Source organism: Natator depressus, chromosome 15 (genome assembly GCF_965152275.1).
Source record: "Natator depressus isolate rNatDep1 chromosome 15, rNatDep2.hap1, whole genome shotgun sequence".
Classification (NCBI taxonomy): Eukaryota; Metazoa; Chordata; order Testudines; family Cheloniidae; genus Natator; species Natator depressus.
This window is the reverse complement of record NC_134248.1, coordinates 9,652,707-9,666,459: the sequence shown is the minus strand read 5'-3', so window position 1 is coordinate 9,666,459 and position 13,753 is coordinate 9,652,707. Positions and strand designations below refer to the sequence as shown.

The 13,753-nt window shown below is 49.7% G+C and overlaps 1 protein-coding gene across 2 annotated transcripts in view; it reads right to left on the bottom strand.

Annotated features, from left to right (window-relative positions):
• Positions 1–12,082, bottom strand: part of SRRM4 (serine/arginine repetitive matrix 4) — a 282,156-nt gene extending 270,074 nt beyond the window's left edge. Inside the window, exon 1 of one of the 2 annotated variants that reach the window (XM_074972531.1) lies at positions 11,930–12,082. In XM_074972531.1, coding sequence (XP_074828632.1) covers positions 11,930–11,972 — 43 coding nt within the window. In that variant the 5' untranslated portion in view covers positions 11,973–12,082. The remainder of the gene's footprint in view (positions 1–11,929) is intronic. The other variant, XM_074972534.1, reaches the window with a different exon arrangement.
• Positions 12,083–13,753: the final 1,671 nt, after the last annotated feature.

Here is a 13,753-nt window from a genome sequence, read left to right as displayed (position 1 = left end):
TCCTGCTGGTAATAGCTCACCTTAAGTGATCACTCTGGTTACAGTGTGTATGGTAACACCCACTGTTTCATGTTCTCTATGTATATAAATCTCCCCACTGTATTTTCCACTGAATGCATGTGATGAAGTGAGCTGTAGCTCACGAAAGCTTATGCTCAAATAAATTTGTTAGTCTCTAAGGTGCCACAAGTACTCCTTCCCTGTGTAGACAAGCCCTTCGTTTCACTTGGGATGGACTCGTTCCGATTGCTGCCCTGCCATAGATTTTGAGTGAAAGCACAAATTACAGAGACACCAAAAGGCACCTTGGTTCTTCATTTGTATGTACACTCTGAGCTGACTGTCACCAATCTAATTGATCCAAAAGACGAAGTTGCCTGCAACTACAAAAAAACCTGGAAAAAAAAATTAAAAAGGTCCTCTATGTTAATTGAGACATTTACTTTGAACACGCCTGGAGCCACAGAGTGTTTGTTTGCATTATGATTAGCGCTCGTTATCTGCTGTTTAGTCAACACTCCCCTTGTTCTCCTGTTAGCCAAGCTGCTTGTCCAAATTGCTGAGGAGAGCAAACCCTGAGGACTAAACAGAAAAGCTGGTCTTATTCGGACCAGAGCCACCACGCGGTGGCCAGAGTAGGTGCAGACACATTGAGACACCAGCCACCCAGGGCTTTCAGCTCAGCCAGAGAGGTCGCATGTGATGTAGTAAATGTAGGTTGGAAGAAAGAATCTTTTGCGATCCGCCAAGGCTTTTTAATACCCCTTCCCTCCTAGGCACAGCAGCTGCTGTGTGGCCCCTCCAAATCCAATTTTGGCAAGCACAATAATCCTGGAAAAATCAAACCAGCAGAGCTGGGACAGCAATTCTCAGCCAACAGCTTACTCAGCAGAGTTAGCGCCTGTGGGGTACATTCAGAGCGGAGTCCCAGCAAATCTAAGCAAGTCTAGAGGGAGCTTCAATTGGTGCTATTTACTCATTCTTCTGTCCCTCCTCTCTGAGATTATACAACCATTAAATTCCCCCTAGACTCCCTTCATGTCTACACACCCACTTGCTCATGCAAAACCCTCCCTGCTTCCTTTACACATCACTTGGGACTCTGCCCCTGGACTCAATGCTGGCATATTCTATGCGCCCGAGAGGGGGGGGAATGTAGCAAGAAACGCAGCAGTTCTCTAGCGTTCAGCTGGAGATGCACGTGCACAGCTGATGAGAGGACTGGGCTCCAATGTTAGATGGAGGAATGCGTACATTAGAGTAGGTGACTCCCTACTTTGGCCTGCGCCTGCTTGCTGGTCAGGATGTAAGACACCTGTTTAGACTTCCTTACACATTATTAAGTGGGTCTGAGGAGCGTGAATGTACAGAACTTTAAGGGAATCTAACGTCACGATGGAACAGTCTGCATCCCACCCAGTACCCACTGGAAAGATAGGAATAATAGCGTAATGGGGTGGCTTACCCCTTAAGGGCTGGGGCAGCCACTCGGATGACTAAGGAGGTACACCTGAACAGAGGTTCCCCGGGCTCCCCTATAAGAGCAGCATGAAGCTGTGGGGGTCGGGGGGAGAATCAGAGTTTGCTGGGAGTGAGCAGGCTCCAGAGAGCCCTGGAACTCGGGAGTGAAATTACAGGCAGGAAAGGCCACAGAGGAGCCGGGATAAGAGGGTAAATCCGTGGACGAGAAGACTATTTTGAACTGTTTTGTGCATAAACCAGATCCCAAGGGGAGGGTGGTATAGGATGGAAAGAGAGCAGACTCCCCAGGAGTCAGAAAAGACTCCAGCTCCAGCCAGGTAAGGCTGTGAGTGATCTGCCTGGGCAGGGAAGAGCTGCAGACAGTAGAGCTGGGGGCGAAGAAGCCCCAGAACTGGAGTTTTGTTTTCTGTCTTATGTCAATAAATTAAACCCTGGGAGAAGGAGCATTATTGGACCAAACAGTTTGTGTGGAGTTTATATGAGGAACGAAGCAGGGAAACCAAGGCAAGCGGCTGCTTGCAGGGCTGCCTTGAGAGCACCAGGGGGTGCCCGAGAGGAGGCCACTCTCACAGATTATGCACCTCTTCCCAATATGATCACCCCTGGCCTTTCTTGTTTCTTCTAATCAGCCGTAAAATAGTTTAATAGTGAGAACATTTGAATATGCTTCATTAGGCTTCAGAGCTAACATTCTCATGAACCACACTGAGGCAGTTCACAGCTCTCTCAAAGCTATTGGCTCAGGCTGCCTGCAGCCAAACAGAAGTCCCCGAGTTATTGTATAGTCAGTCCACAGCGTGAAGCTTGTCTTTGCTAAAAAGGGACACAGAGATTTACTTTAAAAAAAATAAAAGCTCAGATTCTGAGCTCAGGAAGTGGACTAGGACAAGCAAGCCCTGCGAGCCAACCCAATTCAACCCTTGGCTACCAACAAGAACAGCCTGCAAAGGTGGCCGCTGGAATTACCCCTCCATGGAAGGTAATCTAGGCTAGATTCTGCACCCACCTATCACAGGTGGTGCAAGCTAACTCGCTCAATCCTGCTACGATGAAGGGGGATGGATTAAATGACCCACAAGATCATCCAACCCCAGAAACGTATCATCATAGCTGAGACCCCCTTCCACCTGGAGACTAAATTCCAGGCTTCTCAGGAGTTTTGGATAAACAACCTGGTTTCAAACAGGCTCAGGGTCTTTTCCAATCCAGCAAATGGACAGCGAGGTCCCCAGTCCTGGACATTCACCTACTGAAGTCCATAAGACTGGGTACTACTTCTGAGCTGAGGCTGTTATGAACTCGTGACCACAAAAAAAGACCCCTTGGGGGGGTGTTTGATGGACTTGCCTGCCAGAGCCCATGCTGGAGGTATTTGGAGCAGGGTGAGGGGGAAACTCTGGTTAGCTTATTAAGATGTGTATAGGGTCTTATTGTTTTTAATAGATTCTCTGTAGCACTCATACCCTCAAAATAACTGGGCTTGCATAGGCAGTCCTGCGTGGTACCTTTTATCTGGAGCAATCACACTGTAACCATCTGAGAAGAAAAGCAAAGTGGGCCTGCTCCGGCAGTCTGATTTGCCAGTGAGATCACAGCAGAATCAGGGAACTGGGCAGCCTGGAACACCCTGGTCAGAAGCAGGAGAGATGCGAGTCTCCATCCAAGAATGGCAACAGCTGGGGAGCCAGGAGCCTGAGGGTGGATGCCCTTACTGGACCATTAGAGGGGGAAAACAGGGCAGTTGCCCAGAACTGAGACACTCAGTATATCACAAGGCCAAGTCCCTAGGGCCTGAGGCTTCTAACAACCCCATCTTTCCCTCCCTCACCCCACAGAAGTCAAGAAGAAATCCAAAGCATTGAAAGATCAGAGGACTGGCTGTCTGACTAGCCTTTTCCCTTGCCCTGGGAGCCCTTATTTATTATAAACATGCCTCAGTTGCACTTGCATCAGGCTATGTGCACTATTGGTCACATTAAAGGTCTGCCTAATTAGCTGCATCTGGAAATGCTAAATACACCCCTGCCACAGCTACATCCGGGGGCGGCGGGGTGGGTGAACCAAAGGCAGTGTCTGGCACAAGAAGGTCTGCACTATCCCAGACTGGTGCAGGGCACCAGCAACTGCCATGGATTCCGGTGGGGATAAAGAGCACTCTGCATCTCACCGCACCGGCTGCATGGCGAGTTTCAGAGTTAGAGATTGGCCTGCGCTGCAAAATTCAGATCCGTAACTGCTCAGATTCAAGCTTTTAGGGTTCAGCCTTTAATGAGCAAATTGATATTTGGAGCCAGCTCCAGGTCTGGATTTCGGAGCTTCCCCAGAGATTTGGAGGTTTCCGTCTCTAACACTTTGAGATCTCCAGATGTCAGATGCTAAAGATCAGCAAAGCACTTCAATTTAACCTCACAATCCCCTATTGCTACCCCGGTTTTACAGATGAGGAAATCAAGGCACAGAGGGGAGCAGTCAAATGTCTTGGCAAAGGCCGCTCAAGAAGTCAGTTGCAGAGCCAAAAACAGCACCCACGGCTCCTGACTTGCAGTTCTATACTTTAACAAGCAGATAAATCCTTAACAGGAAAGAACTGACAGAAGGATTCCAGACAGATTGAGTGCATTGCTGTACACGGGGCAAGCAGTAGCCAAACCAGGAGCCCAGCCAAAGTCTGCCCTCAGTGACATGCTTATGTCCTTGCCCTCAGTAAGTAATTATGGCCCTTGGCACAGGCAGGCAGACAGACCAAACCTCGTCTATACAGCATCACCTGCTGATTTGCTTGCAGTGTGTTCCAGGACTAGAGGCCCCCCCAAGACCCATAAGCCAGCCATTTTCTTTTAACATTCAGATCACACTGAAGGCAATGGAGAGGTCAAGTACCAAACGCTAATCCCACTTGGGGAGCAAATCTACTCACCCAGCTGGTGTACTTAGGGGTTCAGTGCCAACACTTGGCTCCTGCTGAGAATTAAATGTCCACATGGAGCAGAGGTGGGCTCATAGCAAAACCCCCTGATGCCAGACACTCAGAGACATGAAGGCTGTTCAGAATCCACTCACCAGATCTTGCAAATGTTCCCTCCTCTCCTTATAATGGGCCAAAATAAGGACTTGAGCCAAAGGCCACAGAAGTCAATAGATTAAAGCCATAGGGTGTCAGAGTAGGTGACCAGATAGAAAATGTGAAAAATCAGGGTGAGGTGGAAGGTAATAGGGGCCTATATAAGAAAAAGCCCTGAATACTGGGACTGTCCATATAAAATCGGGACATCTGGTCACCCTACTTTAGGGGGTTGTGGGTCAAGCCCATATAAAACACTAGAGCCCAACACTGCCAAGCATCAGGGTTCTCAAAACCTGGGTGTGAACTTAGGTGCGTTAACTCCCCACCCCCATCTCCATCTGCATGTCGAATGAGGAGTTTACCATTTCTCCTGCTGGGCAAGGGAAACCCCCCCACCACCTTTTAGTTAGCACAGATCATGGCTCATTCTCCATCTGAAGATCTAGGAGAAGATTCAGAGAGTATGAAGCAAGGAGGTTGAGTGAAAAAACACCGACACCTCAGTCATTTCCAGCTTAACACACCCCCTGATGAGACACCACGCTGGCAAATAAGGGGGGGGGGGGGAGGAAGCGGGGGAAATGGAACATACTTCCAACCCATAATACTCTGAATAACCCAGTTAACCCCTTGATGACCACTTTACTCCACCAGCATTTCCAAGCAGAGGCCTTAAGTTTTGAGTGCCTGCCTTCAGACTGCTAGAGGTCTTATTTTTCCCCAGAGGTGCTGAGGCAGTGCCTATTGACTACAACAGGTGCCTACTGATGCACCCTGAACATTAGGCATCTCACATTGGGCACCCAAAAATCAGTGAAGGCCTAAACCACATGTGTAGAGAGTTTATAACCATAGGTCTGCTTGAGGAGTGTGTACAGCAAGCATTAAACAACCCCCTGATGTTCGCAGCACTGCTGCCCAGAACCAGCCTGCACTCTCCACCACCTGTGTGGACTAGTTAGGCCGTTTCTCTTTCCGTCACTAGCTGTGCATCGTAACAGAGCCGCCTCTGCCCACGCTGTCTTTCCAAGCCACGCTGCCCCTTCCAGCACCCTGTGGGGGATCCAACTGTCAGTCACTCCCCAGCTTGGCTTTCAAGCCTTCTCTCAGCAACCAGTCCCCAGAGCCACGTCAATCTGCAGCATGCGTGCTGCGCGCGAGGGGATGAGCTGCACACCAGGCCCATCAGCAAAAAGGATGCCAGGAACAGCCGCAGACTTGCACTTCTACCAGTGAAAGGATCTTGGGGTAAAAACGGAATTTAAGGAGAGAGTTTAAAGCCACAGTGTGAGACTCACCAGCAAAGCAGCCATTGCAGCCAAATAGAGAAAGTACATGAAACAATTCAGATTTCCATCTTTCCCTTCAGGAAAGCATCAGCAGGATTCAGACTGGAAAACTTCCCCTCCACCCCTGCAGCTCGTCCTCCAGCTCAGGGAGCTGAGTAATTCATTTTCATATTCATTCAGTCGGTGCAATGCATTCTAGCAGGGGCAGCATGCTGCTGCACTCTGTGGAGAAGGTGCAACCTCAGTGGAAGCCAGAGCCCTTCTGCCCAAAGAGCCTGGGAAAACCAACTTCGGTGACCCTCTATTTCATTTACTGCTGGAGGAGAGGGGGAGACGGAGAGAAAGAGACATGTAGCACCTCTGGATATTTCAGGTTCAGCTCTGAACCACTGATGTCCCATAATAAGCAGCAGACAGGTACAGCCATGTCCCAAGGGAGCAGTGACTTATGGCCAACACCCAGCAGTCAAAAACCAGGAAGAGATCATAAAAACAGCTCTTGTTTCTAACTGCTCTTTAAACGAGACTCAGTAGATCAACTTCACCCCTTGTCTAGGGCACAGGAAGCAGCTTGTGCCTCCCTTCTCTAGAGGCTGTGGAAGGCCGTGCAGCCTCCATGAAGAGTTGTGCCTCTGATAGGGGCCTCTAGGAGCTACTGCTGAGGTGGAGAATTGCCACACACCCCTCCACCACCATCCCCCAGGTGTGCCCTGGAAGGGAGAGGGACAGGCAACGAGAGTCACTTTGTTATTGACGGGCAACACTCCAGGGAGCGGCCTGAAGCATGGCAAATGTCTGTAGTGCGTGCGAGGCACCAGCACTGCTGCCCATAGAGAGCAGATCAAAACAAGCCCAGCTCTGCAGCGAGCAAGAACACTCCTCTTGTGAATCTCTTTGCCATCATTCACTGAGGAAAACTGCTGGAACAATAGGCCTGAAATCCGGCTGATCGGCAGGTCAGGTACAGTGCTGGTGAGGGATAAGGCCCTGAATGGAATCAGGTCAGCCTTCCTGAGACTGTCTCCTAGAGCAGCATCTCTCAACCTTTCCGATGCTGGCTCCACCCCAAGACCAGTCTCATTCAGCAATATGTGGAAAGAGTGTGGCTGTGATCCCCAGGCCTCAAGGAACAACCTGTGGGTTGGCAGAGAGGGTACGGCAGATTCTGTGCTTAGCCCTTGACTTCTCTGCAGAGACAGCCAGCTTACGTCACATGTGGGGGGAAGTGTACTCTGTTGGTAAACTGCCCAGTCAATTGCTTAGCCACACTTTAGTCTCCTGAGTATCTTGCATCCCGAACCAAATAACCATCATCAGTCAGGTTTATTGCTACAAGTCATCATAACAGAATACAAGAAAAAGGGTTCAATATGATACAAATTTCCGGGAAGCCGTTTCATGAAACATTGAATTCACCTTACAAGAAAGCCTCACTTCCAATGTTACAAGTAAAAAGGTACTGTATGCATCATCTCAGGCTAGAGTTAGCCAATCATCTTTCTGTCTTCTTTGTCTGGTACCCCCTTAGCTCTTTGGCACATGCATTCCTGGTACCAAGGGCAGGAAGCCACCTCCAAGGCTTGTACCAGGTAGAACACTTATATCTTGTCCTTATCTTTGGCACATTCCAATACAATACTGAGAGAGAGTAATTCCCAGCCTGTTACTATGGTAAAACACCCACAGCCAGTTCGAGATGGGGGAAGGAGAGGTTTACACCTTCCTCTGAAGCACCCGGGATTGGCTCCTCTCAGAGAAAGGATACAGGCTAGCTGAACCAGTGGTCCGGTGCAATATAGCTGTTCCTACTGCCTGGACAGAGACCAGACAAGTTTCGGAGGCGGTCAGTGGCTCAACGTTTCCAGACTACTGTATCCCTTTCAGGAGTCTGATTTGTCTTGCGTACCACAAGTTTCATCTCACTTAACTACTTGCTTACAAAATCAGACATAAAAGATACAGAAGCACACTATTTTCAGCACACTATTACTGAAAAATTGCTTACTTTCTCATTTTTACCATACAGTTATAAAATCAATTGGAATATAAATATTGTACTTACATTTCAATGTACAGTTTACAGAGCAGTATAAACAAGTCATTGTATGAAATTTTAGTTTGTACCGACTTCCCTAGTGCTCTTTATGTAGTCTGTTGTAAAGCTAGGCAAAATATCTAGATGAGTTGATGTATCCCCTGGAAGTACGCATACCCCTGGTTGAGAACGACTGTGCTATCAGACAACTTCTGATCACTGCTAACTTGGCTGGATTGGAAACAGAGACCGAAAAGTGAAATAATCGATATTGCATTACCCATCCCTCCAGTGCTTCTCCCCCCCCCCCCCCCGCCCACACTACAGGCTTTCCTTTTAGAAACTCCCATGATTTTTGGGAAGAGTCCTATGAACAGGAAGGTGAAGTAATACCTAGAACAGCTGACTCTCTGCTCTCACAGAGGGCTGCAATACTGGGCCAGAGAAAAGCTGCTCTCCCCTTTCAGGGGTGAGAGCCTGAGCTCCTGTGTTTTTCCTAAGCTGTGGGGTGGGCCAGGGAACTGTGCAGGTCATTGCTTACAACTTGTCACCAGCCCTTGCCTGGCTAGCTTGAGAGCCACTCAGACATCTCAAGCAGTGCATCAACCCCAGGCTGCTGGATGTTTAGGGTTGTAATTTCATTCTCCCACCAGACAAATTTTCAACCCCAAGCAGGATTCAGCAAAAGCACCACTCTGAAGAGCCCCAGAGGAGCACCAGTCCTCCACTGAGAGAGCTGGCTCCTGGGCACAAGCATAACCAGAGCAAAGCACAGTCCTTGCCTTGATTTGTAGATCACAGTATTTATTATTCAGAAAGGGACCCAGTGGTTAATGGATGCAACATGTAACACATCCCAGGTAGCAAAGCAGAACAGAGGCTGTTCTCTCTGCAGGCTTCTGGCCCTCAGCCCTGCCCTAGACATTAACACTTAGCCCTGTTCTCCTGGGATAGAGACACAGGCATGCCAGCCAGGGGCAGCTCCCTGCAGTGGATCCTGCCAATCCACCTGGGTACAGCTCCACTGAGGCAGCAGTAGCATAGACACAGTGTAACAGGGTTCACTACCCACCCCTGACCTGCCTCCTCATGGCTTATCTAGGGATTAGCTCACCACTGGTCAGATGCCCCTTTCCGCAGTCACTCAGCCCTGCCCTCCAGGGAGTCATCATCTTTGTGACTCAGCCCTCCGGCCAGGTCACAGTAGTTCTCTGCTTCCAGGGCTCGGTCAGCACCTCTCTGGACAAGCTGTCCCTCTGCCATTCCAAGTAGTCCTCCATTCTATGGCCAAGGCTGTGACACTTGCCCAGTGGCTGGTAGAGGAACCCAGGCCTGCCCTCTGCTCCAGGTTCCAGTCTTGGGACCCTATGCTCCTCAACTATAGCCTACTTACTCCCAGACCTGGATGCTACCTCCCAGGCTCTGTCCTGTTTCCTCCTCCTATCCACTAGGACCTCTGGGTTTAGTACCCAGCCAAGCTTCTTCCACTCCCTTTAGCCACTTCCCCCTTTGACTTCTTGCCAGATACAGTAACCTCTAACACACCTGCCTCCTGTCCAGGAATACCTGCAGACTATTTCTCCCTGCAGCCCCCTTCTGTTCTTAGCTTTATAGAAGCCCCACCTATTCCTGCCCAGGTGAGCTTCATCCTTAACTAAGCACTGTTGAGCCCTGGCTCCCCTCCAGGTGCAGCCTATGCAGTTAATTGGCCCATCTAGCCTCTCTTAACCCTTTCAGGACTGGTTATTCCATCACCCAAGGCTCTGGAGCCTTCACCCCTGTGTGAGCAAGGCACTTGGGAAACCCAAATGCAGAGGTAACTGGGGCACTGCAGTGGGAAGCAAGACATGGGAGATGGCCTCACAAGCCAATTCCCACCCCGATGGAAGATGCTGTCTCAGGGCTGGGAGCAGGAGATAAATGGTACCTCCCCCACATATACAGAGGGGCAGTCTCATTCCCAGCAGTGGGAGGGTTACTGTTTCCTTTGTGAAATGGCAAGTTAAAAGAAAGCCCCTCTGTACTTCCTTTGTGGCTAGGAGCTGCACAGCTCCCCTGAGACCACTGCTCTTGCTGGATGCGATGGCTGGATAGAAGTTCTCCAGAGCCTAATGGGTGATTGGTTTGGGGTTTTTCCACTCCTGCCAGGGAAGCAGCATGCATCTCTCCAGCACAGAGAGAGGGGGCCAAACTCTTCACTTACACTGGTGTGAGCTGGGAAGAGAACTCCATTCACATGAAGCATGAGCCTGGGGTAAGCAAGAGGTATGGGTGATCCTCATCCCTGCTGGGGTTGGAGGGAAGGAAGGTCAGTGGCTAGATTGGCGGGGGTTCTGGATCTGTGACCTCCCACCACCCTCCTGCTGTCTGACCGTCAACAGCACCAGTAAAGGTGTCTCAAAGGAGGAGAAAGCCACACCACTGGCCCTTTTGAGGCTTGGATCCCTAGAGCAGAGGGTCTCTTGAACTTCACTGGCCCCTGCCCCAATCCCACTGACCCTTGGCCAGCTGCAGGGAAGAGCTTTCCCTCCACGCTCATTTGAAGCCCCATTCAGCAATAGTAGCACAACCAGCCAGTTTCCAAACCCCTCCCATGCAAAAGGCAGAGCATGCAAGATTAGTTGATGCACAAAACATTTTTAGCCTGGGAGGGACTGGAGAGGGGGTGGGAAGATTGCCATTGGAATGCAGTTTCCTGCTTCTTCTCCACAATCCCCCAGCCCTCTGGCTGCCTGGATATTTCTCTGCACTGTACTTTGGCCATATTGCTCTTTTTACACTGGTAGTTACTTGGGGGGGGGGGGGGGAAGGACTGGAAGAGGAGAGGTTTGGCGTGGCCAGCGTTCCCAGCCACATACCTCAGCCATGAGTAAATGGGAATGCTGCAGGCCAGGGCTTCTGTGCCTTGGCAAAGCTCCCTAAAGTGGGCTTGCAAAGAGTCCACCTGCCTTATGTGCTCAACTCAAACCAGTACCGCCTGGCCCTCGCTGTCAGAAAGCGGCGACTGCGCTCAGACACAATAGCTAAGTCTCTTAGGAGAGAATTGGGGGAGGCTTTGGAACATTTCCTCCCTCCCAATTCGTTAAACTCTATCGCTGTTGTCAGAACTCCCTGAAAAGTTGCGTGCACGGAGCAGACGGATAGCAGAGCAGTTAGTTGCCCGGTCTGGAGCACCATCCCTCTTCCAAGCGGGACTGATGGAGCAGCTGTGCTCTGCATGCTGCGGCACCTTCATTATCAGTTTGCAGAGTTGGCCTCGGATCAGAGAAGGCAGAATCTCGTGTCATTGTGCGATGGCATTTGATCAGCTTTCTTAAGCAGAATCTTACCAGGCAGAGAACTGACAGCTTTAAGCCAAATGGTCCATGTTTAATTTCCAGGGTCTAGGAGACAGCTGAAAATCACCTCTGAATTACAGCATTGGCTGTTTCACTCCCATCCTTCCTTTAATACAAGACACTCCACATGCAGTACCTGAGCAAGCTAAAAAGCTACTTCGAGTGGGGACTTGACAAGCCAGGAGGCACAAGGTAGCCAGTTCAAAGCCAGCCTAGCACTACAGAACGTACGACAACCATGTTCTGCTGTAATTTACTCTACATGGGTCTTCCTGTAAAGGGGATTAGAGCCTACAACAGCTGCCAGCTAGAGAAATTACTTTTTTAGCTCAAATCGTTAGAGCATGGTGCTTGTAGTGTTAGAGGTCGAGGGTTCTATCTCTAATTATGAAGCAGTGTGGGGGAGGGTCTTTTAATTGACTCTTCTCTTATATGGACTAGCCACTAAAGGAGAACAAAGCAAGATCACATACAACACCAGTAGGAGGCCAATATCGAGCACTTAAAAAAAGTTATTTAAAAGATTGATTTCTGCATGGATTATCTGCTTCTCATGGCTATTCCAGCCTATGCATTTCCTAGCAAGAGCGTGTGACTCTACACTTTCCAGTTCTAGCAACGTTGGAAGGAAAAAGAGCAGCACATTTTGCATTTGTGCTCACAAGTCTTCATCTCAGCTGGGTCTAAGTTACAGCCACCCCACCAGGGAGCAGAAACTTACCTTGAGCCTTGTGCACTGTCACGACTGCTTTAGTACCCTGCATTCAATGCAGTAGCCGCAGAGAAGCCCTCCCCACATTGCTTGACTGCTTGGTAATTGTCTGAAGATTTTCACCGGCCTGTCTGTAAATTGTTCCAGTAAAAGCATTAGATCACGAACATGCCAGGGGCTGAAATTTATTCAACTTGTTTCAGAGCTTCCATAGACTATACACGTCCTATGCCATTGGTTACACAGGTCACATGATGTTTTGGCTTCCAGAATTACTCCATTGGTTTGAATCTGCTAATTGAAAGAGTGTATGGGGGAGGGGACTGAGGGGCTCTTATTCAGTGACCAGGAGACTAGGCTTAAGATGTGGAAATTCTCTCATTTTTAAGTCCACAGGCTTTGCAACAAATGAACATTACTTTCGAGACCCAGCGTCAGCCCTGGTGGTGCAATACAGCAAATACTTATTCCCACGGTAATACTCTTGTCTCCATGCAGAGGCCCAGCATTTCCAAGGACATTGAGGGTGGGGGAATGTGCATGAATTTTTGTAGAGGAGGGACGAAAAGCCACAGAGTGCAAACAAGGCTGCAGTGAAGAGGGCTTTGGGAGTCGCCGACGTGTTTGACTGTCTTTCTAATGTTGCAGAGTTCTCCTCCAGAGGCCAGGAAGGAAAAGTAGCAGAAACGAACCGCCCCTCAAAGCCAAGAACTCAGTTAACATCAGGGAGGTTGGGAGTCTGAGTTATTGATTGCACCCAGGAACCAGGGTAGATTTGGCTTGAGGTGCAGGTTTTTTTATCAGCTTTATGTTTCTGTTCTCTGCAATGAGTTTTTGCTGCAGCTACAGGGTAGCCTTTGGCCGTGGAAAGGGGAGAAAGAGATGCATCAGCAGCGAGAGGGACCACATTCTCATATAGCCTGGCAGGCCCCCTAGCAGAACCACAACCCCTCTTCAATTCCCTCAGCTGGCAAGGTGGGCTCCAGCAGCACCTGCTCATGCAGTCTCCCCTGCCCAGCCCCTGTCCCCTCCGCTTGCTTCTCCTCTCAGCTTCTCACAGTTGCCTAGTTACTTCCCCCGCTGACAGGCAACCAGAATAAACTACAGAAAACTAGTCACAAAATAGCTCCACTGTTCATGCCCCTTTTGTCTGAACTTTTATTTATTTGCTTCCACGCAGACAGTCTCTGCATGTGGACTCTATTATTGGTAATTTTGCTTTTAAAAATTTACTTCATCCCCAGCCCATTATCAGCGCGTTGCCTGGCTCCCGCTGAGAGAGGCTTCACACACTGCTGTGTGCATTATTCCTCTTTGACTGAATCCTCCCGAGGACAGGCTGAGCTTTCTAAACCCCAACGCACCCCTCCAGTCAGGGCGAGGAGAGCAGTGGGGTGCTGGCGGGGTTGTGGCCTTTGTGCAAGCCGCAGGTTTACACAGGATGGGGGTCAGAACAGTAACTGGCTGGGGAGTTCCATTTAAAACTCTCACAGCAGCTCCAAGCACGGTCATTTGGGCTGCAGAGGTCGGCCTGTCCCAGCTTCAAGGAGATCTTTAATGGAGCAAGCTATTAAAAATCTTTTATTTCCCCTTCCCTTTGGCAGCCACTGTAACGTTTGCTCCCTTTTGGCAGAGTTCCGGGCAGAGCTGCAGCACACTGAGCGAGTGATAATTGGATGTGACAGTTCCAAGGGCCAGTCAGACTGGGTCTCTGCAAGTTGTCCCCAGAGTGGGGGACACCTCTGTTTTAGGCACCCACTCCATAAGCAGCAAGCGGGAGGCACATGCCTCTGGACTTGACAGTCAACAACTGAGACAGACAGACAGACGCTA